This window comes from Morus notabilis, unplaced genomic scaffold, assembly GCF_000414095.1.
Source record: "Morus notabilis unplaced genomic scaffold, ASM41409v2 Scaffold206, whole genome shotgun sequence".
Classification (NCBI taxonomy): domain Eukaryota; kingdom Viridiplantae; phylum Streptophyta; class Magnoliopsida; order Rosales; family Moraceae; genus Morus; species Morus notabilis.
Genome location: NW_010365213.1, coordinates 653,048 through 679,309, shown reverse-complemented (window position 1 = coordinate 679,309; position 26,262 = coordinate 653,048). Strand labels below are relative to the sequence as shown.

The following is a 26,262-nucleotide window of genomic DNA, read 5'->3' as shown; positions in this document are numbered from 1 at the left end:
AGCAGGAGGAGGTGGAGGTGTATATTTAGAAATTTTTTTTTTGAGTAATTTGACAAATATTTTTTTAAAAATGTATGAATATGAATTTTTATCATTTATTTTTTATTTATAATTTTTTTAGTTAAATAATTACATTAATAAAAAAGTATTTATCAAGTTAGTGTTTATTAAAAGTGGGTGATAAAAATCTTTCTCATTTTTTTTAATTAAAAGAATTCAAATGTAAGATATTGAGATACCGAGAGTCTCCCTCCTTGATTCTCTTTTAACAGTTGAGAGATTTTCTCAACCAATCTTAACAAAACAATTTCTGTAATTAATGAGATTTTTTATTGTTGGAGCTGAAAAATAAATTATAAGTAGGTGTTTGTCTTAAAATTATTTTTTCTGCATATTTTTAGTTTTAATCAGATTTAACAGTAAGAAATGTATCTCACAGTTAAAAATTCTTATTTTATTTATTATTAGAGTTTATCTAGTAGTCTGTCCTACCAGTGAAATCTGATCAAAATAACATCAAATTATAAAAATATATAGAACATACAAATTTTAATACAAATAGCTAAAAATTAAGAGACTATCGGTAATTTATTTTTATAAGAATTACTAGAGAATATCCCTTATTATTATTGGTCAAGTAGTCAATTAAGAAAGATTTTTAAAAGAAAAAAGGTCCCAGAAAAGAAATGAGAAATCATAACTAGGGAAGAACATACATAATATTAAAAAATAGACCCAATTTTTTAGATCATCGAAATTTTTTTGAGTATTAACTTTTTTTAATTTTTCAATTGCTGAAATCTTTTCATTGCATTGTTCATAGGAATTGAGATATCGATCGTTTGATGCATTAGAAATGTAATAAAATTTCATCTTTTTTTACACTTGTTGTTATATCATTTCAATATAATATAATGGTTTATACTCTTAAAAAAATTATTTATTTATCTAAATAGAAAATTTTTATAGTAATGGATGAAAAAGATACTAAGATAGGGTTCTAACGGTTAAATCATACAAGAATTATATCATATCAAAAATATATATAATAGATATTAAAATGACACAAAATTAGATATTATAAGATTTTTATACTTTTTTTCTTTTAATATTCTTATAGCAGGGTAAAATTTTAAAAATGACACAAAATTAAAGAGGTTAGTACATGTTTTCTAATTTTCTCAATATTATTGTATTTTGTAAGAGAATCAAATGCAGCCGCGCTTATATGTATAGTCCAACCCTATAACTTTTCCCTCAAGTCAAGTATGACTTTTTCGCTTTCGAAAATCCAAACTAATAAAAAGTAGAGAAAATTAGGAATTCTAATCGAGCATCACAGCGTTACTTAAATATCAAGAAAAAATTTCATTAAAAATTTGATTTAATAGTGAACAAGGTATATATACTAGTCATACTGCACAACTGGGTGGAAATAATTTAAGTCGAACCGGTAAGGATGAATATTCAGTTAAGTCGTTATAATGAAAGACTAACCATCAAATTATTGCCAAGCTAATTTGGCGAGAAAAAAAAAAATTGTTAAATTTATTCTTAAAGCGTATAGGTTTAGATTTTTACGTTATTTAAAGACTAACCATCAAATTATTGCCAAGCTAATTTGGCGAGAAAAAAAAAATTGTTAAATTTATTCTTAAAGCGTATAGGTTTAGATTTTTACGTTATTTGACTAATAATAATATTAATCAATAATAAAAGATAAAAATTCATACTCATACACTTTAATAGATAAAAAAATATATATAATCAGTTAGAAAGAGTAAAAAAGTAAATAAAGATCTCATCAACACACGCACATGTATATAATACATAATACATGAGAAAATTAGAGTACATGAATTTAAATTTTTACCACTTATTCTTTATTAATACTCTTTTAACTAAGATAATATTGATAAAAAATGATATTAATTAAGAGTAAAAAATAAAAATCAAGATTCATATAGTCTAAAGAGTATTTGTTTCCTTTTCTCTAATATACACACACTTATTCATATGCATACAAATGGTAACAAACTATGGTTCGAAATATAGTTTACTGAGTTACCTGTTGTATATTCCAACTACTGTCTTGTTAACTGTAATAACCTACAAAGAAAAAATCGTTTTGGTACCCTATGTTATAGTAAATCATGTTTTGATACCTTGTATTTTTTTTTATACCTTGTATTTTTTACAACATCAAATAAGTACCTTTCAGTTAAAAAAAAAATGATATCCTGAGTGTTTTTTAGAACATAAAATGTTCAAACTACCCTAAACATTAATCAACCTGAAGATAATAAATTTCAGAAAAAAAAAACAAAAAAAAAATAGTTTAAAACATTTAAAAATAAAAAACACTTGAAATTAGGAAAATTCTTACCTCAATCCAAATCAGGAAAAACTGAAAATAAAAAGCACAAATCAAAATAATTGAAACCAAGCACATATCAACAAGTGAAAACACTTGAAATCAAACCCAAATAAAACTCGAATTGCCTCAAATCCGGATAAACAATCGAAATCAAACCTAAATCAACAGATGAAAACACTCAAAATCAAACCTAGATTGAATTTGGGATGCCTCAGATTGATCAATTTTCTCAAATGTTTAGAATCATTACAAATCCTTAACAAAGGGTGTTGGCTGCAAACTGAAACAATGAAATTGAAGCAGCATTGTGCACTATATGCGAGCGCGTCGTGAGCGCCAAGCAAGGGGGCTTGCTGCAATGCGGTGATGCCAACATCTCCATTGTTGCATGCTAGTTGCAGCTCTGATGTCCTCATCGATCCTCCATCTCCACCATGGTGTCAATGCCACTAAAAGAGAAATGAGGGACCAACAGGGGGGCAAAAGTTGACTCGTACATCCTAGGAGAATAATGGTCCACACATACATATAAAACATGGTATTTATGGTGAGTTTTTAGGCAAAGGCTTAAGTTTTTCACTAACGTCCAGTTCTATATGTAAATGTAGAAATAAAAAGTGTGACATTATGTTATACCTTTTTTATAACAATTACTTTGTAAAAGTATGATACAAAGAATATATCTATAGTATACGAATGTTACACTTTACTAAATTCACTATTACACACAATCAATGTCATAGTAGACTCTCTACTTCTACATGTTGTGGTATAAGATCGATTTTTGCAAATGAAGGATGACAAACCCAAAGTTTTATTCGGAACAAAAACTTGTCCATAGCTAAAAATGTGATGCCCTGCCTAAACATCTGTTAGTGTGTTACTGTTGCATCAAACACTAGTAGAAGCTACAAGAGATGAAAAGACCACGCCATGTTGTTAACGTGGATTGTTGCAGATATTTGGACCTAATCATGATGGCTTGTTAGTAACAATTGTGCTGAACGTGGGATTATATGTACTATATACAAGTCCATAAGCTTCGATTCCATTACCAGTGCGACCTAGGGAAAGATGTTACCTGGTAAAACACGCGATTTTTTAATTCACCTAGTTATGATAGGCTATTATGTACTGCACCGATGGATTGTTACATACCATAGAAAGACTCAACCCATCAGGATGCTCCAAACAAAACAATGATGGAATGTTACATGACAATACTCCCACATAGACTAATAAAAACAATTAGAGCCAATTTAGTTGGTATACGTACCCTTTATCACCTATTAAAATGTATAAGCCAGTCAAACTATTCCAAATAATTAAAAAACATAACGTCATATTAAATTTTGAAAATAGTTTGTACAAATTGAATAAAGGGTGTGTGGTTCAGTTTTAAAAGAAGGTGTTGATATATGGAGATCAACATTTTAATCTATTAACAATAAGAGATTTCCGCTTTTATTTTTAAAAAATAATGTGCAGTATATTACAAATTTTCTTAACAACAGAGAGATTTTCTCAATAGAATTTGTTTTTAAGGAGGAATGTACGTTATATTACAGATAACACTTAGATGGTCAAAAAATTTTAAAGTAAAATTTGATTTTCCAATTGCTAGATCATTTTTTTTTTCAATAGTGAAGTAACTGAGATTTTTGGTTGTATGCTAATTTGTATAGAAAATATATATATATATATATATATATACATATTGTTGGTTACATCTTTTTTATGACAAGTTAACTTTAGAGGAAAAAATCTTTTATTTTGTCAATTTATGAAAATTGGGCTCACAAATGGGCCATATTTGTTGTTATCCCTTCTTTTTATACTTCAAACTTTTTTTATTTATTAGGAGAATTTTATACTATAGTATTAAAAAATACTCTAATAGCATATATTTATTAAACATCAGATTACATGAAAAATATAATAGTTCAATGGAACTTGGAGAAAAATATTAAGAATTTTTCTTATGAACATTATAGGAAAATTTGGAAAAGTAGTATCTCCCTAGTGAGGGGCACAAAGATTTATATTTCTTTTTTAAAGGTTATAAGATTTTTGGCTCACTTTCTTTTTTTTATATATTAACTTTGAAGTCTAAAATGGATGTAATGCTTTTTAAATGAACCAAAAATTGTAGAGTAAATAATATATCCATATTTTATGTAAATTCAAGGTTTTAAAGGGAGAATGTGGAATAAGCATATTTAGATGCAAACTAAATACCAAATAGCACAAACTTAACTAAAAGTTAGTACCATAGTAAATCTATATTTACTGTACCATAAAATGCCAAAATTGCCCTTACTTAAAGAGAAAATTTGATAAAAGAGACCAGAGCAAAACATAAATTGAGAAAGTAGACCAATTTTTTTTTTTATAACAAAAAAACCTTGACGTGTATCTTACGTGTCAAAAAATGGATCCTATTAGTCTATGTGTATGGGTCATTTCAAAAAAACTTTCCCTCACAAACCGACCGACCCTCTCGTCAGTTTTTCTCTCCAATCTCTCACCGACCGCCGGTTTTTCTCTCCGATCTGTCACGAACCTCACGACCGACCCTCACCACCGATTTCCTCTCACCGGTTTCTCTCTCTCTCGCTGACGTTCTCTCGTCGGCCGATCCTCTCTCTCTGATCTCTCTCGTGAACATTCTCTCACCGACAAAACCGACCCCGAGAGACGAACCGACCCTTTCTCGCCGATGACCAACCACCTCTCACTAAAAACCGACCTCCTCTTCACCAAAAATCGACCACCCTACTCACTAAAACCAACCAAAAACTGACCCCGACCACCGTTCTCACCAAAAACTGACCCCCCCCCCCCCCTTCACCAAAACCCGACCACCTTCTCACTACAAACCGACCACCATCCTCACCAAAATCTGTGACTTTCATGACTGAAATGACATCACAAAACAACTCTTCTTCCTCAACTAAGATGGCCATTTCCCGAACACTTGTCGATGAGGCAACGGAATCTGCTCAGGTAATATTCTCTGATTTAAAATTAAGGCTTTATTCTTGTTTTACTTTTTCTTATACATTTTTACAAGAACAAAAACTTAATATAAGAAAACAAGAATTGCATACATTAGTGTGTGGTCTGTTCATTATCAGTTCTTAGTCGGTTTTGGTTCTTCTATGGTCTGTTCATAGTCGGTTTTAAGTCGGTTCTTAGAGGGGTCGGTTCTTGTCGATTTTGGTCGGTTCTAGGGGGAAGGTCAGTTCGGGTCGGTTCGGTCGGTTCTTATCGAGTTTGTGGTTAGTTCAGTCATTTCTTGTCGTGTTGGGGTCGGTTCTTGTTTGGTTTGGTGTCAGTTCGATCGTTTTGGTCGGTTCGGTCAAGTTTGGTCAAATTTTGGGTGGTTCGGTCAGTTATATTCGGTTTGGTCTGTTCTAAGTTGTTCAGTCAGTTCTAGGTCGTGGACTGTTGGTTATGGATCGATTCTAGGTCAGTTCGGTTTGTTATAGTCGGATCAAGATCGATTCTTGGTCTAGTCTAGTCAGTTATGTCATCTTGGTCGATTCTGACCGATGTGTTTTTTCTTTTTTTTCAGTATGACCTCCCAAAGTACAACACAGATGAACTTCCTGGGATTGGACAGCTAAGGATGATCATGGATCCTATGCAGGAGTACTTCCTAGTGAAAGTCACTATGAAGTCAAAGATCGAGGCCCTGGAGGTAATAAGGCAGAATCTAGACCCTGAAACAGAAATGTCAATTTTTAAGGAATCTGCCTTCGGACATTTGATTTCGATGTCTGAAAATATGATCTATTTTGGAGTGTTGACACACTATCTGCTTTTGAGGCAGATAGAAACAGAAAAGAAACATTAGTTGTGGTTCATGGTTAATGGAAAACCAACTAGGTTCGGAATGAAGGAATTTGCTTTAATCACTGGATTGAATTGCAGGGAAATCTCAGAGCCGGACGTGGTGTTGAAAGCTTCGAAGAATATAAGATTGTTGGAGCATTTTAAGACCCACGTAGTACTTGTTGCTGATTTAAAGAAATTGCTCACAGAGAACAAGATAAAAGGTAGCGATAAAGCAAAGATTGTTATCATTTACTTTTTAGCACGAGTATTAATATCTAGGGACAAGAAGAAAACCGTCCCACTGGATTGGCTGTCTTACGCCGACGATTTAGAATTCTTTAACAGCTATCCATGGGGCAGTGTGTTTTTTGAATGCACTCTGCGGTCTTTGAAGAAGAACTTGAAAGAGAAATTTCAGAAATGGGTTCGGAAAGGACGTAATAAGAGCATCAAGGAAACCTACTCAATATACGGGTTTCCTTGGGTCTTCCAAGTATGTCATACAGTTATATGCATAATTTTTAATCATGGCCTTATAGTAAATAATACATAGTTTTTTGTTTTACTAGACTTAAAAAAATTGGTTTAACGCAGGTTTGGGCATTCGAAACTTTTCCAACCATCAGTGCCACGTTTGCAAATATGGTTAATGGACGTCTTCCCAGAATCCTCAAATAGGAGGCGCGCCGGGTTTCATTGGTCGAGGCTAGACAAATAGACAACCTCATGCAAAATGGCGAGGTAAGGGTTTAAATACAATGTTTTTATAGGTATTTTTTTTACAAAATAGGCATATTTATTTTTTTTACAATATGATTCACCTAAATAATCATTGAATGTATGTTCTTTTAATATACAGGGAATGGTCGTACCAATTCTTTATCCCACTGAGGAGGAAATGAATAGTATGTGCATGAGGTTGTATCTGCCTTATGCCGACCAAGAAGATGCAAAGATTGACCAGCTTACATCATTTTTGGATTCTGGTGCAAGAATGGTCCATGTCCAGCAATCGAAGCCTCCCAAACAATTGGCTCATCTCCAACAACTTTCCCAACAACAACAGCAACTTTCCCAACAACAACAACAACAACAAATACAACAACTACAACAACAACAACAACAACCTCGTCCGCAGGATGGTATGTCTATTGATTACATACTTGACATACTCTATCACAGGATGGTAGAGTACAATGGTAGACATTTTGAAGCCATCAACAAGAGGTTAGACTCACTAGACCAATCTGTTAGAAAAATAAAGGACAATATAACATGTCTAAAAAAACAACAGTTACAACCAAAACCAGAGCCTGTAAAAATGTAAAAATGTATGTTTTTAATGTTTTATTAGAGTTTGTTAATGGTCTATTCTTGGTATGTTCTCGGTCTGTTCTAGGTTTTTTCTTTTTTTACCAATTTTTTTTCTATTTTATAAATTACAATGTTTATTAATACCCAAAAAGTCAAAAAATGTGTAAAAATGTATGTTTTTAATGTTTTATTATAGTTTGTTAATGGTCTGTTCTTGGTCTGTTCGGTCGGTTCTGGTCTGTTCTTGGTCTGTTCTTGGTCTGTTCGGTCGGTTCTGGTCTGTTATTAGTATGTTCTTAGTCTGGTGGTCGGTTCTTGGTATGTTCTTGATCTGTTCGGTCGGTTAATGGTCCGTTCTTGGTCTGTTCAGTCAGTTAATGGTCTGTTCTTGGTCGGTGGGTCGGTTCTGGTCTGTTCACCGAGTTTTGAGGCATTTTGGATCAAAAAGACAGAGAATGAGGCGATATGTCGCCTTTTCTAGGCGATATGTCGAGTTACCCGATTTTACAATAAAACACGTGTTTTGCCATTTTCGGGACTGGTTCAAAGTTTTCCAAAAAAAAAAAAAAACATCATTGTGTAAAAATTTAGGCAGCATTTCCCCATAAATATAAGCTTCCCCAAAGCCATAATAACCTATTGAATATAATAAGTGTAAATACATTGTAACGCCAAAATTTTTTTTCCTGAGTACATCGGTGCGTTTTTACATTTCTTCTGATAGTGTCCATATTGCCCACACTTAGCACATCGGTTCTGTCTTCGTGTGAACTCACCTATGCTGGGAATGTGTTTTTGCTTTGGCCTACCCCTCTTTGGTATAACTCGCGGTGGAAGAAGGTGAACTTCCTTTACGTGATTCAAAATATCCCATTGCGAAGTATCCGGCACAGGATAGATTGTCTCAGCATACGCAAGAGCCCAAACTTCTGTCTTGTAGTATTTTGAGCATAAATCATAGAGAGATATTCCTGCTTCTCTACAACATGATATTGCATGCTCGCATGGTATCTGCTCAAGGTCGAACACATGACAAGTGCAACTCATCGTTCCAATGTTGACAATTGCAATGGCCTCTCCACCTATCACTTGGAACTCAACAATATTAAGTCTTATGGTCGTTAGAAATCCCTCTTTGTTATGCCTCTCACGAAGAGTTTTTTCCACACTTGGCGTTAATAATGTTTTAGTTTTAGAAGCTTCGACATGCCTGTTATTAAACCACTCTGACATCTTCGTTTGTATAAAATTAAAGAGGGCAATGACAAGGTAATCTCGAACATCTTTGAGCATTACATTAACTGACTTAGACATGTTTGTAGTCATAATATTATATTGATTTCCTTTAAAATGAGCACAAGACCACATTTCAAAACAAACCTGCTCCTGTAGGTATCTGGCAATACTGGGATATCTTGCAGATAACTCATCAAATAAGACAGAAAACTCGTCAATGCGGTAGGCCTCAGCGATTTTCAAGAACAATGGCAGAACACTGCTACATCTGAAATTACTCTTGATGTTTTGAGACACATGCCACGTGCAACAACCGTGATGTGCTAATGTATAAACTGTAGACAATGCATTACTTATACTTTGATTCCTATCAGAAATAAAAACTAATTCCTCAGAATCAGTGATAATTTCCTTCAAGTTCGAGAAGAACCATGTCCAGGATGCATCATTCTCTGAGTCTACAATGGCCCATGTGATGGGATAACAATGACGTTCACTATCATGTGCAGTGGCAACTAACAACGTACCTCTGAATTTTTCCTTCAACCATGTTCCATCAACACTGATAACTTTCCTCATGCAACTAAAACTCGTATACAAGGTCCATATGCTAGGAAAAGATAGATAAAACGGTTATGTTCATCAAAATGAATATTGGTGATACTGTTGTGATTAGTAAGAGACACCATATGAAAGTATGATGGGAGCTTAGTGAAGCTTTCTTCGGCCGTACCTCTTACGAGTTGAAGTGCATACTCATGAGCCTTCCATCCTTTGTAATAACTGAAGTCCGTCCCGAATTCGTCACGGGCATATTTTTGAATTGATTTGGGAACTGGACCCTGTTTGATGCCTATAAATTGGTTTTTCTTGCAACTTCTAATAACGGAGTACGTTGCTTGCATGTGCTTCGCCGAACGTTTTTCTAACGAGCAAGAGTGAACACCATTATACTTGTGGATTACAAACATGTTCGATAGTCTCAGTTTGCAAGCTCGGATACGCCACACACATTTCAGATCCACACATTCTACTACAAGCACGTCTTTATTTGATTTTGTTGTTCGAAACTCAAACTTTCCCTTCAAAGCTATTAAATGCAGCTTTTCTTTCGAATCATTCTTACTTGTAAAGTACCGACCAACTTCTAAACTAGATCCCTCACTGAAGGTAGATCCATGAGATGATCCAAACTGAGTCTGGTCGATACAAACTAAAGGACCAGCAACTTCTACTTCATTTAAAAGGGCAAGTGGTTGTGGCTCTAGCTGTGACTGTGACTCTGGTTGTGGTTGCGACTGTGGTGGAATATCATTATGAGTCGAAAACTCATCTGTAGCTACAATACCCATAAAATAACGATCAAAAAAATCGGCATGCAAAGGATTTCTCCTAATTTTGACTCCATCAATATGTTCTTCTGGATTCATAAACTTCTCATCCACTATCACGTGTAGCGGTACCTCGTGGGCTATATCCCTGAAGAATAACAAATCATCATTGTCTTTTATTACAACAGGCAACGATTTCTGTTTCAAATTCGGTACCCACGATAACTGCAAAGAATGTTTTTGTCCATCAATTCTACGTTTTCTACAAATCTTATCAACAAAGGTTTCGAGAGTATCCTTCTCATCCATATATATGTCAATTAAATTACAATCTATATGCCACACCCAACAACTTTCATTCTCTTCTCATTTTCCTCCAATGTCAAAAAAAATCCTCCACTGAGGCATTATTTAGATTTTAAAACTGTAAAAATTTAATCAAGATAATAATATGTCATTAAACCAAACCAAATATCCTACGAACAGACTAAGAACATACCATATAATGAGAACAAACCAATAACATACCATATAATAGAACAAACCAAGACCAAGAACAGACTAAGAACCGACTGTGCAATAAGAACAGACTAAAAACTGACCGTGCAATAAGAACAGACTAAGAACCGATCATGCAATAAGAACAGACTACGAACCGACCATGTAATGAGAACAGACCAAGAACAGACCACGAACCGACCATGTATAAGAACAGACCAAGAACAGACCACGAACCGACCATGTATAAGAACAGACCAAGAACAGACCACGAACCGACCATGTTGTAAGAACAGACCAAGAACAGACCACGAACCAACCATGTATAAGAACATACCAAGAACAGATTACGAACTGGCCATATTATAAGAACAGACCACGAACCGACCATGTATAAGAACAGACCACGAACCGACCATATTATAAGAACAGACCAAGAACAAACCACGAACCGACCAAGAACAAACCTTTTTTTTCTAAACCCAACAGATCTTTATCATATCAGACAATGTAAACTGGTCTTTTACCATATAAAATTACTATTTTAATGGATTTTTAACTACATTCTCATCTTAAAAACATATGAGCAACAACGAAAAACACCATGAGAGATATAGAAAAAGAAAGACTTACTTAGTAGCTCTTCTTCAAACTTTGTTTTGGACGAGAAAAAAATGTTGAATGGGCAAGATAATAATGTTAATGAGGTTATGCTACGACGATGACTTGAGAAGAAGCGAGAAGAAATGGAAGGCGACTGGAAGAAGAAAATGGCGCGAAATGGAAGAGGATGAGGAGAAAGAAAACCCTAAAAGCATAATTGATGACGTGGAATACTGATGTGGAAGTTGGCCTATTTACCCAAATTTTTTTTTTTGTGTGGTTTATTTACTTAAAAACACTTTTTACTTAGTCTATTTATTCAAAGTGCCCTTACTTAAATTTCCCCCTCCATCTCTTCTTGTCTCTCCCTTCCAGAATGACGACCGTTGTACTTTGTCGTTGTTGTAGTGATCTCAAGTGTGCGTGACATATTCACGGATCGGTAGAAAAGCTAAGATCCTCACGAAGAACAATCTCCGTGAATAATCTCCCCAATATTTCTCTCTGCGATGATGACATCTTGTGGCGGCAGTTGGATGCAAGATTTCCGAATCTATAGTCTTCACCTATTGTTGGAACGTTTAGTAAGGAGATTCATACCATGATTTGAATCATGGTTCATGGTTCGTTACAGTGTTTTTTCTCACAAAAAATACACGTAAATCGAAAATAATTCTAATTCATGAACCAAACGTCTCTGATTTACTAAGAAATCCAGTATTTACAACCGTCGTTGCAAATAAAGAATTAATCGGTAAATTTAAAATTTTAATAAAAGAACACAAATTGTGTTCTACTAGTAAATAAAGGATTTTTCAATAAATCCAAGATTTACTAAAGAGCACGAAATGTATTATACTGGTAAATGAAGGATTTACCAATTTACCAAGATAATTAAAAGAGCTTCAATTGTTGGCTGCCACCCATTGCTGCATTCAGAGACAACGCTCACACCACCAAGTTTAGAAATGAGTGATTTATAAAACCCAAGCATTCACATGCTGAATCAACGGTGTACTGAGGCTACGCTTGTCAACAGCATCCTCATTGAAAAATTCATCGCCCACTAAGGAGTCATCTTCCTCTACCGAGGAGAACATTCAAGAGCCCAAGGCCATGATCTCGTCGTTATCATTAGTGTTGATGATGGAGAGCAATGGATCGTTAAGTCATCGTCGCTGTGAACGTTTAGTTTATAGATTTAAAATCATAATTCAAAATCATTTTTAATTTACGTGTGTTTTTTATGAGAAAAAAATACTGTTACGAATCACGAATTATGATTCAAATCATAATACGAATACATCAACCAAACGCACGATTCGTTGAGTCACCTTGGAATGAGACTCGCCATCACGACACGTACCATCGCAACCTCATGGATATGAGGGATGAATAGATCGAGAAGAGGGAGCGAAGTGTCATGAGGAGAGAGATTATGCATTTCAAATATGGTCTATTTTTTTCCATTTATTTTGCTCTCCTACAATTTGCTTATTTGAGTTTAAAATGTGGCGCGGTATTCTATGGAGGGAAAATTCGTGCTAAATAAGTTTAAGGAATATTTTTATAATTGTCTTCTGACTTATGTATCTTAATTTAAAGTGTCTCTAATATTTTAAAATCGTTTAAAATATCTCTCGATATATAAAAAACATATTAAAATATCTCATCTGTCCACTTTTGTTTATAAATCTAACTGGAATGCTGACGTGTCATTGCCATTTTACATTAAGTGATATATGAAGGCCCTATTTATTTCACATATTTGAGTTTTGCTACAGTAAAAAAATTTCAGAAATAATCACATTTAATTTTTTTATTACAGTAAAAAACTCTCACATAAAGTCACATCTCAACTCGAATCAGCAAACTAAACGAACCCTAAATTCTAATTAACTTTATTAAAATGATTCAAGTATTAAAAAATAATAAAGAATAGCAAAAAAATATTAAAGAAGAAAAAAAAAAGCTTGATATACTACAATTAATAAAAAAAAATCAAAAACCCCAAAACAAGGTCGTCTCCTTCCTCTAGGTTTTAGTTGCAGACCCAAAGATAACCCACACACCCTAATCAGTTTTCATGGCCAAACATGTGAGTCCTGCACATCCCCACCGGAGATCTTGCCAACTATCCCCATCCCCAACTGTGACCCACTGCACCTAACCGAACCCAGCCGAGCCTCATCCTAATCACGCCGCCCACTTAGCGAACCCCAGCCTAATAATGTCGCCCACCTCGCGAACCCAGCCATCCCAATCGCACCGCCCACCTTGCGAACCCAATCAAGCCACCTCACAATCGTGCCGGACCTCCAACCTTGGCTGTTGTGAAATGTGAATGAGAGTTGGATTTTTTTTCAGTTTACCAAAGAGAGGAGAAGAGGGGTTGAGAGAAAAATGGTCGTTTAAATTTTTGGTATTTACTTTCTTTTAGTAAACAGAGAAGAAGACGAAGAAGATGGAAGACGGGGAAGAATTGGTTCTACGTTTGTTTTGTTTAATCAGTTTGATCCATTTTTATTTTTGTTTTTCTAATTTTTGTTTTGGGTGTTTTTTCATTAGTCTTTGGAATTTAGAATTTTATTGTTGTGTCATTTTATATTAAGTAATTAATTTTTTATTAATAAGTAAGATTTATATTTTAAAATACTTTTTATAAACTTTTAATCATGTGTAAACTGTTTTCTATAAATTAAGAGATATTTTAAATAATTTTAAAAAATTAAAGACATTTTAAAATAAAGTACATATTTCAAGAGATATTTATAAAAATAATTCTAAGTTTAATTTAAAAATCAAAAAGAAAAGAAAAGAACGTGTAGTAGTATAAGAACATATTTTACAAGGAAATTGGGGTGGGTAGCATAAGTTGATCCCACCCTCAGATCACGTAGCTACAATATATATATATATATATATTTACCAATTTGGCTATTTCTACGGACTGAGGTCTATGTTACCACCTAAGAGTAACGCTCAGCCATAACGAAGCCCGTTGCCAATTTCTTATGCTTTTGGGTAAAAACCTTCTATGCGAGAAAAAAATAAAAAAATAAAAAAGGAAATGCAGCCTAAAGCATATTTTGAAATCATATTTGAAGTTAATAGCTTAATTTTTAAATATATTAACTTCGTAACATAATTAGGTAGTATTATAATTATTTAGGGGTTGTTTTTTTACATTTTTAAGTTATGGTAACTTGAGTGATGATCTTAAGTTAAGTTTGAATTATAACTTGAATTGAAATTATAACTTGAGTTTGCGCTTGAATGTGCATATTTAAGTTATGATTTAAATTGAGAATCTTTTTGAGTTTGTGTTTGGGTGGATTAAAACTTAAATTTATATTTATATAGTATTTTAATAAAAACTCAATGGTAATGAAAAATTTTAATAGGATATATGGGTAGGGTTGTATTCGTCTTTTCATTGTGAATGAATAGAAAAAAAATTATCTTAATCAGAATTAAAATAAAAAAAGTTATAACATTTTTAATAATAGAAAAAATATTGTTCATTAACTTGAGTTCGAGTTTATAAACTCGAGTTAAAGGGAAAATGTCTCGTTAATTTCACTGATTCGAGTTTAGAATTTGAGTTTTATTACAGTCAAAAGTTCTCAGAAACAGTCACATCTAACTTTTTTACTACAATAAAAAGCTCTCACATAAAATTACATCTTAACTCGAATTAAAAACTCGAATCAGCGAACTCAATGGGCCCTTAAACTCAAATTTAGTCTGAAAATCAAATTCAAACTCAAATTTTATAAAAGAATATAAATTTGAATAAAATTATAACTCGAGTTCAAACTTTTTCTGAGTTTCGTTGTAAAAGAATAACACCTTATTTTTTTCAAATTTACCTCTCCACCTTTCCTTTGTTTTTTTTTTTTCTTTTTTCTTCTTCTTCTTTTACGTTTTCTTCTGAGTTCTCTCTCTCCTCGTTTGGATTCTCCTCTCTCTCACCAGCTCCGACTAGATTGCGAGACGGCGACGGCGATGACGAGACGGCGATGATGATGAGATCTACTCTCACAGTGACCCCTAGAACCAAATCCTTTTCATCCAGATTCCGTCTCGCGACCAAATCTGACCAAATCTCGCCAGTGCGTGAACTAGATCCCGGAGGTCATCAGAGATCGAATTTACTCAACCGTTTCGGGAATCACACACACACACTCTCTCTCTCTCTCTCTCTCTCTCTCTCTCTCTCTCTCTCTCTCTGTGTTTTGCTTGTTGTTTTTTGCAAAAGATCTCACCGGATTTAGGATTATTTGCCTATTTCTTCGTGTCTTTTCTGTGAAGGCATGGCACAGATCGAGAGACGATGATATGTTGATCTTGGATTTTTGTATCTTTGAATCTGAGGTATATTTTAACTGAATATGATAAATATTGCATATATTAAAAAATATTGCAGTAGTTATAAATTTTAATCGATAAATACTGTATTTATTAATAAATATTTTAATAATTATAATTTTAAATATAATAAATGCTCTCTCTCTCTGTTTTTTTGCAAAAGATCTCACCGGATTTGGGATTATTTGTATATTTCTTCGTGTCTTTTCTGTGAAGGCATGGCACAGATCGAAAGACGATGATATGTTGATCTTGGATTTTTGTATCTTTGAATCTGAGGTATATTTTAACTGAATATGATAAATATTGCATATATTAAAAATATTACAGTAGTTATAAGTTTTAATCGGTAATTACTGTATTTATTAATAAATATTTTAATAATTATAATTTTAAATATAATAAATACTATATTTATTGATAAATATTGTATTTATCAATAAATATTTTAGTAGTTACAAGTTTGTATCTGGTAAATATTGTTATACATTTAAATACTTTAGTAACTACAATTTTGAATATGGTAAATATTGTATTTATATGTAAATACTTTAGTACTTATAATTTGGAATCGGTTATATTTATCAATAATTATGGTATTTATCGGTAAATACAATGTTTAATTATTGCCTAAGTCGGTGTCAAAATTTTCAAATAAATATGATATTTACTGGTAAATACAATATTTACCTGTAAATACAGTCTTAAACGGTCACCGGAGTTGGTAGCTGAATTTTCATATAGCTATGTTATTTACTTGTAAATGCAATATTTATTGGTAAATATATTTTTTACTAGTAAATACAGTGTTAAACGGTCACCAGAATCAGTGTCTGAATTTTCAGATAAATATGACATTTACTAATAAATAAGATATTTACTGATAAATACACTGTTAAACGGTCACTAAAATCAATGGCCGAATTTTTGAGTAAATATGATATTTATTAGTACATGCAATTTTTATTGGTAAATACAGTGTTTAACAATCATCAGAGTCAGTGATTGAGTAAATATAGTATTTACTAGTAAATAAAGTATTAAATAATAAATACGGTGTTTATCAATAAAAAGTGTTAAATGGTCACCGGAAGAAATCACTAAAAAACAATCACAAATCACCTAAAAATAGTCACAAGTCGCTAAAAAATGGTATACGGCCGCCGGAGCCAACCGGCAATCCCAGCTATAATGAATTTAACTGTGATCTACCTATTTTAAAAAAATTCTATAATTTACTATTTTTTTAAAAATAAATATTTAAGAATGAGTGAGGTAAAAAAGAAAATTTAGAAACATTTTTAAATTTTTTAAATTTTTTAAAAATGTTTAAAACTTAAAATATCAAATTACACTATAATTTATTATTTTTAAAAAATATGCTATAATTAACTAATTACTTTATTAATTATACTATTTTCCTCCTCGTCTCAAAAGAAAAATATATATATCAAGCGGCGATATTAAAATCAACAGAACCACCACCGTAACAAGAAAATATTAAATTAAAAAAGAGCCAAGAAAAATAGATTAAAACCTCGTAAACAGCCCAAGCACTTCATTAAGACACGCACAGAAAAGAACACGATTATGGACATGCAACCCAATTAGCAGATAGTCCATACTCCACAGCTCCGGCCGACACGTTAAAACCTAAACCATAATACCCAAAAACCCACAATGCAAGGTCAAATAATATATAATAACACATTCCCACTAGGCGAAGAAACAAACCAGACTCCCCAAGTGATAAAAAATAATGACCAAGTTAGACCCCTAACAAAGTTAAACCAAGGCGATGCTACTCTCGCCACCCGGGGGTTTGCGTACCCCCCCTAGGTAGTCTCGAGACTCTACTTTCCCATCAGCAAAGATATCGTTTCCGCTTATCTCCCGCAGCTTTGCCACGCTTAGTGATTTCTCAGCCGATGATGGAGGAGCATCACCTTTGAATATGTCATTTCCAGAGAGCTCGGTGAATTTCTTGTTGTATATTTTCTTTGCTGTTTTCAGGGGTTCATCAGCAGACGTGGCATTGCCCTGACCTCCAGCAGGCTTCAATCCAAATCCATGTACAGAACCCAGTTAGATGTTTCATGCTTTTCATAAAGGATATACAAGCAGAAAACAAACGAGTATTTTCATACATGTGCTTATAAACACAGTGGATATCTTAATGAAGAACACTAATGTTGAGAGAACAACGAGTTGATTCTCAGGTATAATGCTATAAACTAATCCAATCACAATTTTATATATGAATCTTTTACTGTTGAGATACAACAAAGATTTAGCAATTTTCCTTTTTATCCACACAAACGCGCACACAAAATTCACTTGCATAAGAAAATTTGACAGAATTGCTTACGTTAGAAGAATCGCCAATGTCTATGCTTCCTTTCAAATCCAAAGTGCGAGCAGTAGTTGGCCTGGGTAAAATTTCAGGAGGGGCAGCAAATATGTCGTGTCCACTAAGCTCCTTGCATTTAGCGTCGGAAAGCTGCTTCTTCAGTTTTGCATCTGCATCACTATCCAAGGTCCCACTCAGTTCACGCTGCTTTGCCACCTCAGGCAGTGTTGCAGGCTTTTTGGGAGAAACGCTCTCTTCGTCACCAAATGAAATATGACTAATACCTGCAATCGCTTGCTGGAGTATGAAACCAAATAGCAATATCAAGTCAATAGTTTTCCACCTAAACGACAATGCTAAATAGATATGTATTTCAATGATGATTTCTCTCTGCAACAAATGATTTACCTGGTACATGCGTACTCCTGTTTTATTATTTGGGGTAGCACTGTCAATGCCAGATTCCGCTTCATCATTCTCTCCATTGGCTACAAAAATGCCGCTACCAGTCATCTCTTTCATTTTATACCCTGAGCAAGGTTTCCTGAGGAATGCAAAGTTAACTGGTAAGAGGGTTTAAAATGAATTAAACCTGAGAAAAATCAAATTCAAGACTTCATTGCAGATTCGTATTCCTATCCATTTACAAAGAGATATCAGGATATAAGCGAAGAGAACATAGTGAAGAGGCGCCAATGAACATTCTGCCTCTTTGCCATAATTCTGATGAGTCCGCATTTTTCCACTACATGGTTCCAACAGGTCATAAAAGGAGGGCAAACAAAAGCTAATTATTTCAAAGGAAGGGTCATTTCTAAAGACCCTGAGGGATCCATACAATCAACAACTGTGATAGCAAACATTTCCAAAATGGTTCCCCAGACGACAACAACAACAACAACAACAAAAGAGAGAGAGAGAGAGAGAATAACTTCAAAAGCAAAGAAGTAGCCCAAAGATGATTAGAAGAAACTAGTATTGTCCCAACAAAGTGGTCAAATTTCTTTGTGGAATTTTTTCAGTCCTAAAACTTATGCGGTAAATACGTATTTTCAAAAAACAGCCAGGCCCAACACAAGGAGGAGCAGTTTCTATTATGCTCTCTATGCTTCCAAACTAAGAAAATGGGTTATGGGAACCTATTGCTAATCATACTTTAAAATGATTCAAGTTTCTAATACCAAAAATTGGAGCAAAATTTAATGGAATGGTATCTTAATGCACAATAAGACAATAGACGTGTGAGGTTAATTTGCTTTAAAAAAATACTTAATTGGGAAATCATCATCCAAGCTCTAGATGATTACCTTATTAATTTTCATTTCTTGTGCACAGATAAGCAAGAACCGATTATAAAAACACAAAGGAGACAGAGAATTCCAATTATTTATTGTGACTCATATTCCCAAAACACAGATCGGTGACAGATCAAAATCTGAATAATAAAACTAAACCAGAAATTGTTCAAAAACAAAGGAAAAACTGTAGTAAAAGCAGTGAAAAATAACTGAGTCAACTACTGGTAGAGTATTCAAAAAACTGCAATAAATCGCACACGAGAGAGGGAGAGAGAGAGAGACGACACGTAAGTCGCGAAACCGAGAAATATGCAAGCGAATGACAGTGAAAAGAACGGGAGAACAAATTTCTGAACGAGCTTCACTAGCGAGTGGTGAGAAAGCTCATTGTCCAAAGGAAAAAAAAAACGAAATTTCAAAAAAAATAAATAAATAACAAATAAAACGAAATTCGAAAAAAAAGCAAGACCGAAGCAGCAGATCTCACCGTTTGTTTAAATCCTGAGCCTCTTCATCCGTCACCTGCCCTCCAAAAACCACCTTGCTGATCCCATCCGACGGCTAAAATCATCGCCGTCCCCACAAGAAAACCGATCAATACACGTTAAGCCCTAAACCACCCAACCAAAAAAAAACAGAGAGAGAGAAAAGGAAAAATCGAAATCAATTGAAAAGGCTACCTGGTGGGAGCGAGCGGCGGACCGAGAAGCACCGGAGGCGACGGCGGGAGAGTCGGCCGGAGGAGTTTCAGACCAAGTGAGCAGATCTGCGGTGGATGTGTGGGGCTTCCTCACCGGCGTAGCTCTCTCCATTCTTTTTCTTCTCTTTGATCTTTCTTTTTCTGCTTCTGAGCTTCGAGTTTCGGTTCTACAGAAATGGCGGAAACTTGCGAATCTAGAGAGAGAGAGAGTTCTGTGATTCGACTGGTCTGTAAAGGGCAATACTGTGGTTTGTAGTGTAAGAGAAGAAGAAAATAAAAGTTTGGGTTTGGCTGGAAAATGACGAGGATGTCCTTGGTGTCCTTTTTCTTTGTTTCTGGGTTTGTTGGTGTCTTCTTTTAAAAAATAAAAAATTTATAATTTTATATATATATATATATATATTGAGAGTGGATTTAAAGGGAGACAATATAGAAGTGCAGTAGTGGCTACTTCTCTTCTGTTTCAAAACAAAGAAATCAATTTTTTTTTCCTCCTTCAAATAAAAACAAATAAATAGATAGATAATGATATAACCGTCCCTATATGCGAAATTTGAATGTTGTACCGCTCTCATTTTATAATCTACAATTATTTTTGGCCACGCATGTGGACCGGATTTACCGCCACATGCCGGTGACTTAAAGAGGATCAACCGGCTATTGGTCACTTGAATTTACTAGAGTGCCCTCATTTTCTTTATTTCCTGAATTACCCTCGGTGATGGATTGGATTGAACAATCAACATCCCAACACAAGAAAAAGAAAACAAAACTAGAGAACAAATAATCTGCTGTTTTTAAGTTCATCCGTGATGTATTTTGGACTCTGATGCTAACTGATGTAGCACGAGTCGTTGACTCTTTAGAATTGAAAAATAAGGAGAGGGAGCACTTTAATTTCATTCATAAAAATTACTCTTTTATAGTTATAATTGGAGCATTATATTTATAAATTATATGTTCCAAAATAAAAAAGGTGAAACCATAAATAGAATAAGGAAACTAAACAGAAATAAGAAACTAACTTAAATGTGACTTAAAATTAAGCCAAAATAAAATTTCTCTTTTCTAAAATCAAATTATTACAAAGGAAACTTTACTAGTTATTTCAAAACCTTTATTTAAGTAAAAAAATATGATTATCGATGAATTTTCCTCCGATATGAGTTGCTTTAAATTAACCAAAATAGAGAAAGATGCGCTTTTTTTTTTTTTTTTGAGGTTGCTTGCCTGGTGATATTATTATTTAAAAATAAGAATGTTACCAATCGCCATGGATTATTATCACTTATTAGTGATAACAGAACTAGTAGCTTGTGGGTTCTACTTCTACATTCCTCTCTAAAGGGGATTTCTCGTGACCTCTATGCGTGGCAAAGTCAAAAGCTTATTTAAGAGAAAATAAAAAAATGTGAGCCGCAAGTCGGGACTGTTTAGAGAGACGAAAATGATATTTTGTGAAAAGTTTTTAAAAGTGCATCATTTTCAGGTCTAAGTCCCCCATGTGAGCAACCCCCAACTCCAAGAGTTGCAAATCTCAAATGTGCTTTCATTCGTGGGGCATATTGCTAAAGTTTCACGTGTGGCTGTCATGGGCAATCTGAATGTGCCTCATCTCAGATTTTGCATAAAGCTAATGATTCTAGCTTCTTCTTTTCTTCTCCCGGAAAATAAGAACAGGGAAAAAAAAAAAAAAAAAAAGAAAGGAATACAATTGTTTTTAATATAATCATCATGGCATTGGCATTGGCATTGTGTGACGCCTAGGTGCGGTCATTTTAAGAGGGGCATTTTCGTCCTATAATTAAGTGTTACATATGTGACGTAATAATGAAGTTTTCCGTTAGACAAGAAAATCTCTCCTTGGTCGCCCGCATGCACCCGTTACGGGGAAATCGGAGATATTCAAATTCTGGTGGAGTTATAATTACCAAAAACTCCCCATAGGTTAGAAAATTTACCGAAAGGCCTCAAAGTTATATGTTCCTTCACCCACAGCTTCCGTGAAGGAGAGAGAAAAAAAAAAAAAAAAAAAAAAGTGCGTGTGGCCTCATGATTGAGGCCATTTGTGCACGCATCAGGGAGTGTGAAATGTGAACCTGGGGCACATGCCCTTGGCAGTTGGTATTCATTTTGCTCAACATTAAGGCCACTTACTTTATGCCTTTTTCTTTTTTATATTGATACTTTTGTTCCTTTTTAGTCTCATTATCCATTAAGAATTTGAAAATTGTGTTCTTTTTTTTTTTTCTGCTAATCAAAATTGTGTTCTTAATCCTGGGATCTTTGGGATACGACTCAAAAATCTTTTTAACCTGGGAACCTTTTTGTGTTAGTGCTAATTAATAAGTGTAATCTTCTTTGTCTCATCAACTATTCAAGTCAATTTCTTAGAATAAAGAATTTTAACATAGTCCAACACTAAGAAGTTGGCTTTTATGGGGGAAGGGAAATAGAAACCGGTATAAATATTTTCACTCTAACTTCTCTCTAGCACAATGAGGATGAGATTAGGGATGGCAATTTTACTCATGGGTACGGGTATCCGTGAGTATTCATTCTTAATAGGATGGGTATGTAGAATATTATATTGGGTGACGGTAAGTATGGAGACAAGAATTAGCCTTCGATTTGCAGGTGGGACGGGAGTGCAAGAAGGTCCACGATTACACATACTCTTACACATGCTCAGGTTTAGATTTATTTTTTAGACTTTGGTCTATTATAGTTAGAGTTTAAATTTGACATTAAGATTTCAATTTATTTTTATGACATTAAAAGTTATGTTGTTTAATTTTCTAATTAATTTAATGAAATTCTCTTCAAGGTTTGATAATATTACAAGTATTTTGTAAATCTTTGATGGGTTAATGAGTAGGGTATAGGGATAGCTCCTCAGTGGGGATTCCTCGACCTCGGCCTCATTTTAAATTAAACGAGTATAGTGTCAGGCATGGAGGTCAAAATGTGAGTAAAGTATGTAGGTAGAGAAAGCATATCCGCTCTCGTCACACTCCATTGCCATCCCTAAATGAGATAGGAGATTGTAAGACAATTTAGCGTGTGATTTTAATGTGTCTTAAAAGAAAGTGGAAAAAAGAAATGAGAATAAGAATAATATATATTGGTTTTAGGCTTATATATAAGTCAGTGATTCCATTTTTCATTTAATAATGTGTTTATAAGTAAACACATAAAATTGAGAGAAAAGAGTGGGAGTGTTAAGAATTTTTCATTTAATAATGTGTTTATAAGTAAACACATAAAATTGAGAGAAAAGAGTGGGAGTGTTAAGAAGAGAATAAATATCTATTTTCCTAATAAACCTTTATAAGTTTTATGTTATAAGCTAATGATTATATAATGGTGCAAAAGAACATTTTAATAATTACACTATAATATTAGGTTACTATTTCTAAATTCAGTAAATATTGAAAAGAAAATTGGATTTTTTCTTATGACATTGGACAAGAAAAAAATTAAAAAACGGGATTAATAATTTTTTTATTACTTTACGTTATTTTTCAATTCCATTACTTTGTTCATAATCTCATTACATTCTTTTTATATTTTAGTAAACGCGTCCTAAATTTCTAATAGAGAGATCAGAAGAACCTATAAAGATATAGATATAGTTATAATGGAATGTTTAAACATAATCACACGGCCTCTAATAGGAGCCTAAAAAAAATGAGTGTGTCTTTGCAAAAGAAAAAAAAAAAAAAAAAAAAATTGTTTGACATTATTGTTACTCTTTCCAACATGGTCAATATGTTATCTTTCTCCTCTTATTCTATTTCTTACGATGTGTTGAAAGTTCGATACTTCACATTGCTCCACTTTGAGGTCCCTTCATGTTTCTCCTCAATGGGTTGTAGCTATCCTTTAAGTAAAATGGAATTACGTCATTTTTGTTTCATTAATAAGTGATGCCAATCCAGGGGCAAACTGACACTAGGATGTTTGGTAGAGGGATTCGTTCCCTGATTCGAATCATGATTCGTGATTTGCTACAGTATTTTCTCTCACAAAAAATACACGTAAATCGAAAATGGTTCGAATCACATGGTTTGAATCCTCCAACCAAACGTCATGGAATCTCTCTCTCTCTCTCTCTCTCTTTTTTTTTTTTTTTTTGCATTAACAACAACATAACACGGGACCATTTTTCATTAATTTTCTCAAATAATAAAACTCATCCTCACAATTTCTTCAAGACAATTTAATTTTTCAAGCAATGTACAGTTTCCCCGAACGTGTTACACAATTTAAAAAAGCTATATATTGGACCAATACCTATTTCTCTAACAGATGACCCTACGTTTTGTTTCTCATCATTAACATGCCGGAGGGAGGAGGTGAAAAAAATAATAATTGGAGAAGAAAAATGGACCCCAAGAAAATTGTGATGAAAAAGATTAACAATATTAACAATAATTATCTGCTCCATCCTATACTACAAATACAAAATAGAAAATACCTTAAAGAAGATGCAAAACGTCGGTCTCTCCTAGGTTTACATGATGTCTCCATATTGACATCACTACCATTAAATAATATTAATGCTGCTATTCAACTGTAACTACCATCATTATCATTAGTTAATAAGTAACATATATTGATGGTAAGTGGCACAGCTGTCTCTTACTCAAATATGAAATACCTATTAGACTGCTAATCCAAATTCCAATACTGTATGAAACGGTTTAGAAAATTCCAGCTAAGAAATTGAGCCACATGATCATGAAGATCAACTCTTCACCTTTTTTTATTTTATTTTTTTTACTGGACCTTTTTTTTAAAGGAAAAACTGTTCACTTACAATACATGTATTGTATTTTCACCATTTCAAATTGTAATGGCGTATATAGATATTTCGTTCTTTTCATAGTTTAAATGATCACAATTTTAATTTTTTTATTATAGTGTTTTCTCTTATAAAAATTTGAATTATCATTTGGCTAGCAGTTTGTTTGAGCAAAACGCTAGCAAATATGTGCTTGAGCAATGATGTTATAATAACGCCTTCAAAACACTCCATAAGAAAAAAGTAAACAAATACTGAAACTAATATGTCTTCTGTATGCATATAAGGTTATGATGGTTATCCAAATATCGGTTTTCTAAAAATGTCAATATTTGTTTTTACATAAAGAATACTCTCCATCCAAACGAGTGAGGAAATGAGTGTAATTGCAAGAATTAGGATTTATGACCTAAATAATCAACTCTAGATCTCCTATAATAGGAGGTGAGCGACTATTTTTTTCTCCCTAATACATATACACGCTATAGAAAGGTTTGTCTCCAATTCTTAATTAAAAATCCGTCCGTAACATATAAAACTAGAGAGAGTAGTATGGAAACTTTTAAAAGTATAACACCGTTATAAATATACTTTTAGATATCATCTTTAAAAATTATTGTTACACATAATGTAATATAAAAGTCTGGGTCAAAAAAAATATACATATAATATAAAGGTTATGTTACACGCCCCATGCTTAAATGTATTTTTCGTTCACATTCCATTGCCTAAATTTTTATAACCGACAAAAAGAAAAGGACTTTAAAAAAAAAAAAAAAAAAAAAAGTCGATGTATGTTTCCGAATATTATTAGATATGGTTAAAATCCCATTAAAATGGAAAAAATAATATATGCAAGACTATGTAATCTTATACAAATTTTGCGACGGAAGATAAAATCCTAAAAAAAAATAGAGAGAATTATATCTAATACCCTATCCACTATTTGTAGATATATGTTTTGAATTGTTGTATTCTTATTTGATTTTATCAGTTTTTAATATATTTTATATTAATATGATTTTGACTAGAGCGTTTAGAAACATGTATTAAAAAAATCAACACTCGTCATACGTAATAATCAACCGACTACCCTAAATTTTTTTTTTCCTTGGGACTGTAGTTAGCATTAAGGTTTTACTTCTTTTGTGTATGGATCAACTTGTGAGAACACATCCACTGTACATCAACGACATAATATTTTGATAAAACTGTCAACGACATAATTGAGGTCAACACGTAAGAGAACATTTAAACATACATCATGTTGTACGCCTTAAATTCTTGTTTAGGTGTATATTTCATTACCCACTTGAAGGTTGCACCACGTAACACCAGCCAGAATTTTCCACAGATAGGCTAACCATATAATTGTCCTCTGAAAACTTGTTAATTAGAAGTCATAGAAAATAAGAGACGTTAAAGCAAACTAGTAGTCGTTGTCATTGAATGGGACCTCAACCACTATATATATATATATATATATATATATATATATATATATATATTTTTTTATATATTTTTCAAATGGTGATAA

General features: G+C 33.3%; 2 protein-coding genes across 2 annotated transcripts; both read right to left on the bottom strand.

Moving 5' to 3' along the window:
- Window positions 1-8,167: 8,167 nt before the first annotated feature.
- Window positions 8,168-9,346, bottom strand: LOC112093448. The gene has a single exon (XM_024171883.1). It carries the CDS (start codon window positions 9,344-9,346, stop codon window positions 8,168-8,170), a length of 1,179 nt encoding a protein of 392 aa, XP_024027651.1.
- Window positions 9,347-17,070: 7,724 nt separating this feature from the next.
- LOC21404421 lies at window positions 17,071-20,220 on the bottom strand. The gene is made up of 5 exons (XM_010107608.2): window positions 19,899-20,220; window positions 19,706-19,779; window positions 18,329-18,464; window positions 17,939-18,217; window positions 17,071-17,625 (listed from the first exon to the last, which is right to left on the bottom strand). Exons 1-5 carry the CDS (start codon window positions 20,028-20,030, stop codon window positions 17,356-17,358), a joined length of 891 nt encoding a protein of 296 aa, XP_010105910.1. The 5' UTR covers window positions 20,031-20,220; the 3' UTR covers window positions 17,071-17,355.
- Window positions 20,221-26,262: the final 6,042 nt, after the last annotated feature.

What these genes read in the sequence shown, in the direction of transcription:
- LOC112093448 (XM_024171883.1), bottom strand. Translation starts at nt 9,346, where the DNA reads ATGAGGAAAGTTATCAGTGTTGATGGAACATGGTTGAAGGAAAAATTC.
- LOC21404421 (XM_010107608.2), bottom strand. Translation starts at nt 20,030, where the DNA reads ATGGAGAGAGCTACGCCGGTGAGGAAGCCCCACACATCCACCGCAGAT. An exon ending in GCTCAGGATTTAAACAAACG is followed by an intron (nt 18,465 to 19,705) that starts GTGAGATCTGCT and finishes TGCATTCCTCAG; the next exon opens with GAAACCTTGCTCAGGGTATA. An exon ending in CAGGAGTACGCATGTACCAG is followed by an intron (nt 18,218 to 18,328) that starts GTAAATCATTTG and finishes TTCATACTCCAG; the next exon opens with CAAGCGATTGCAGGTATTAG.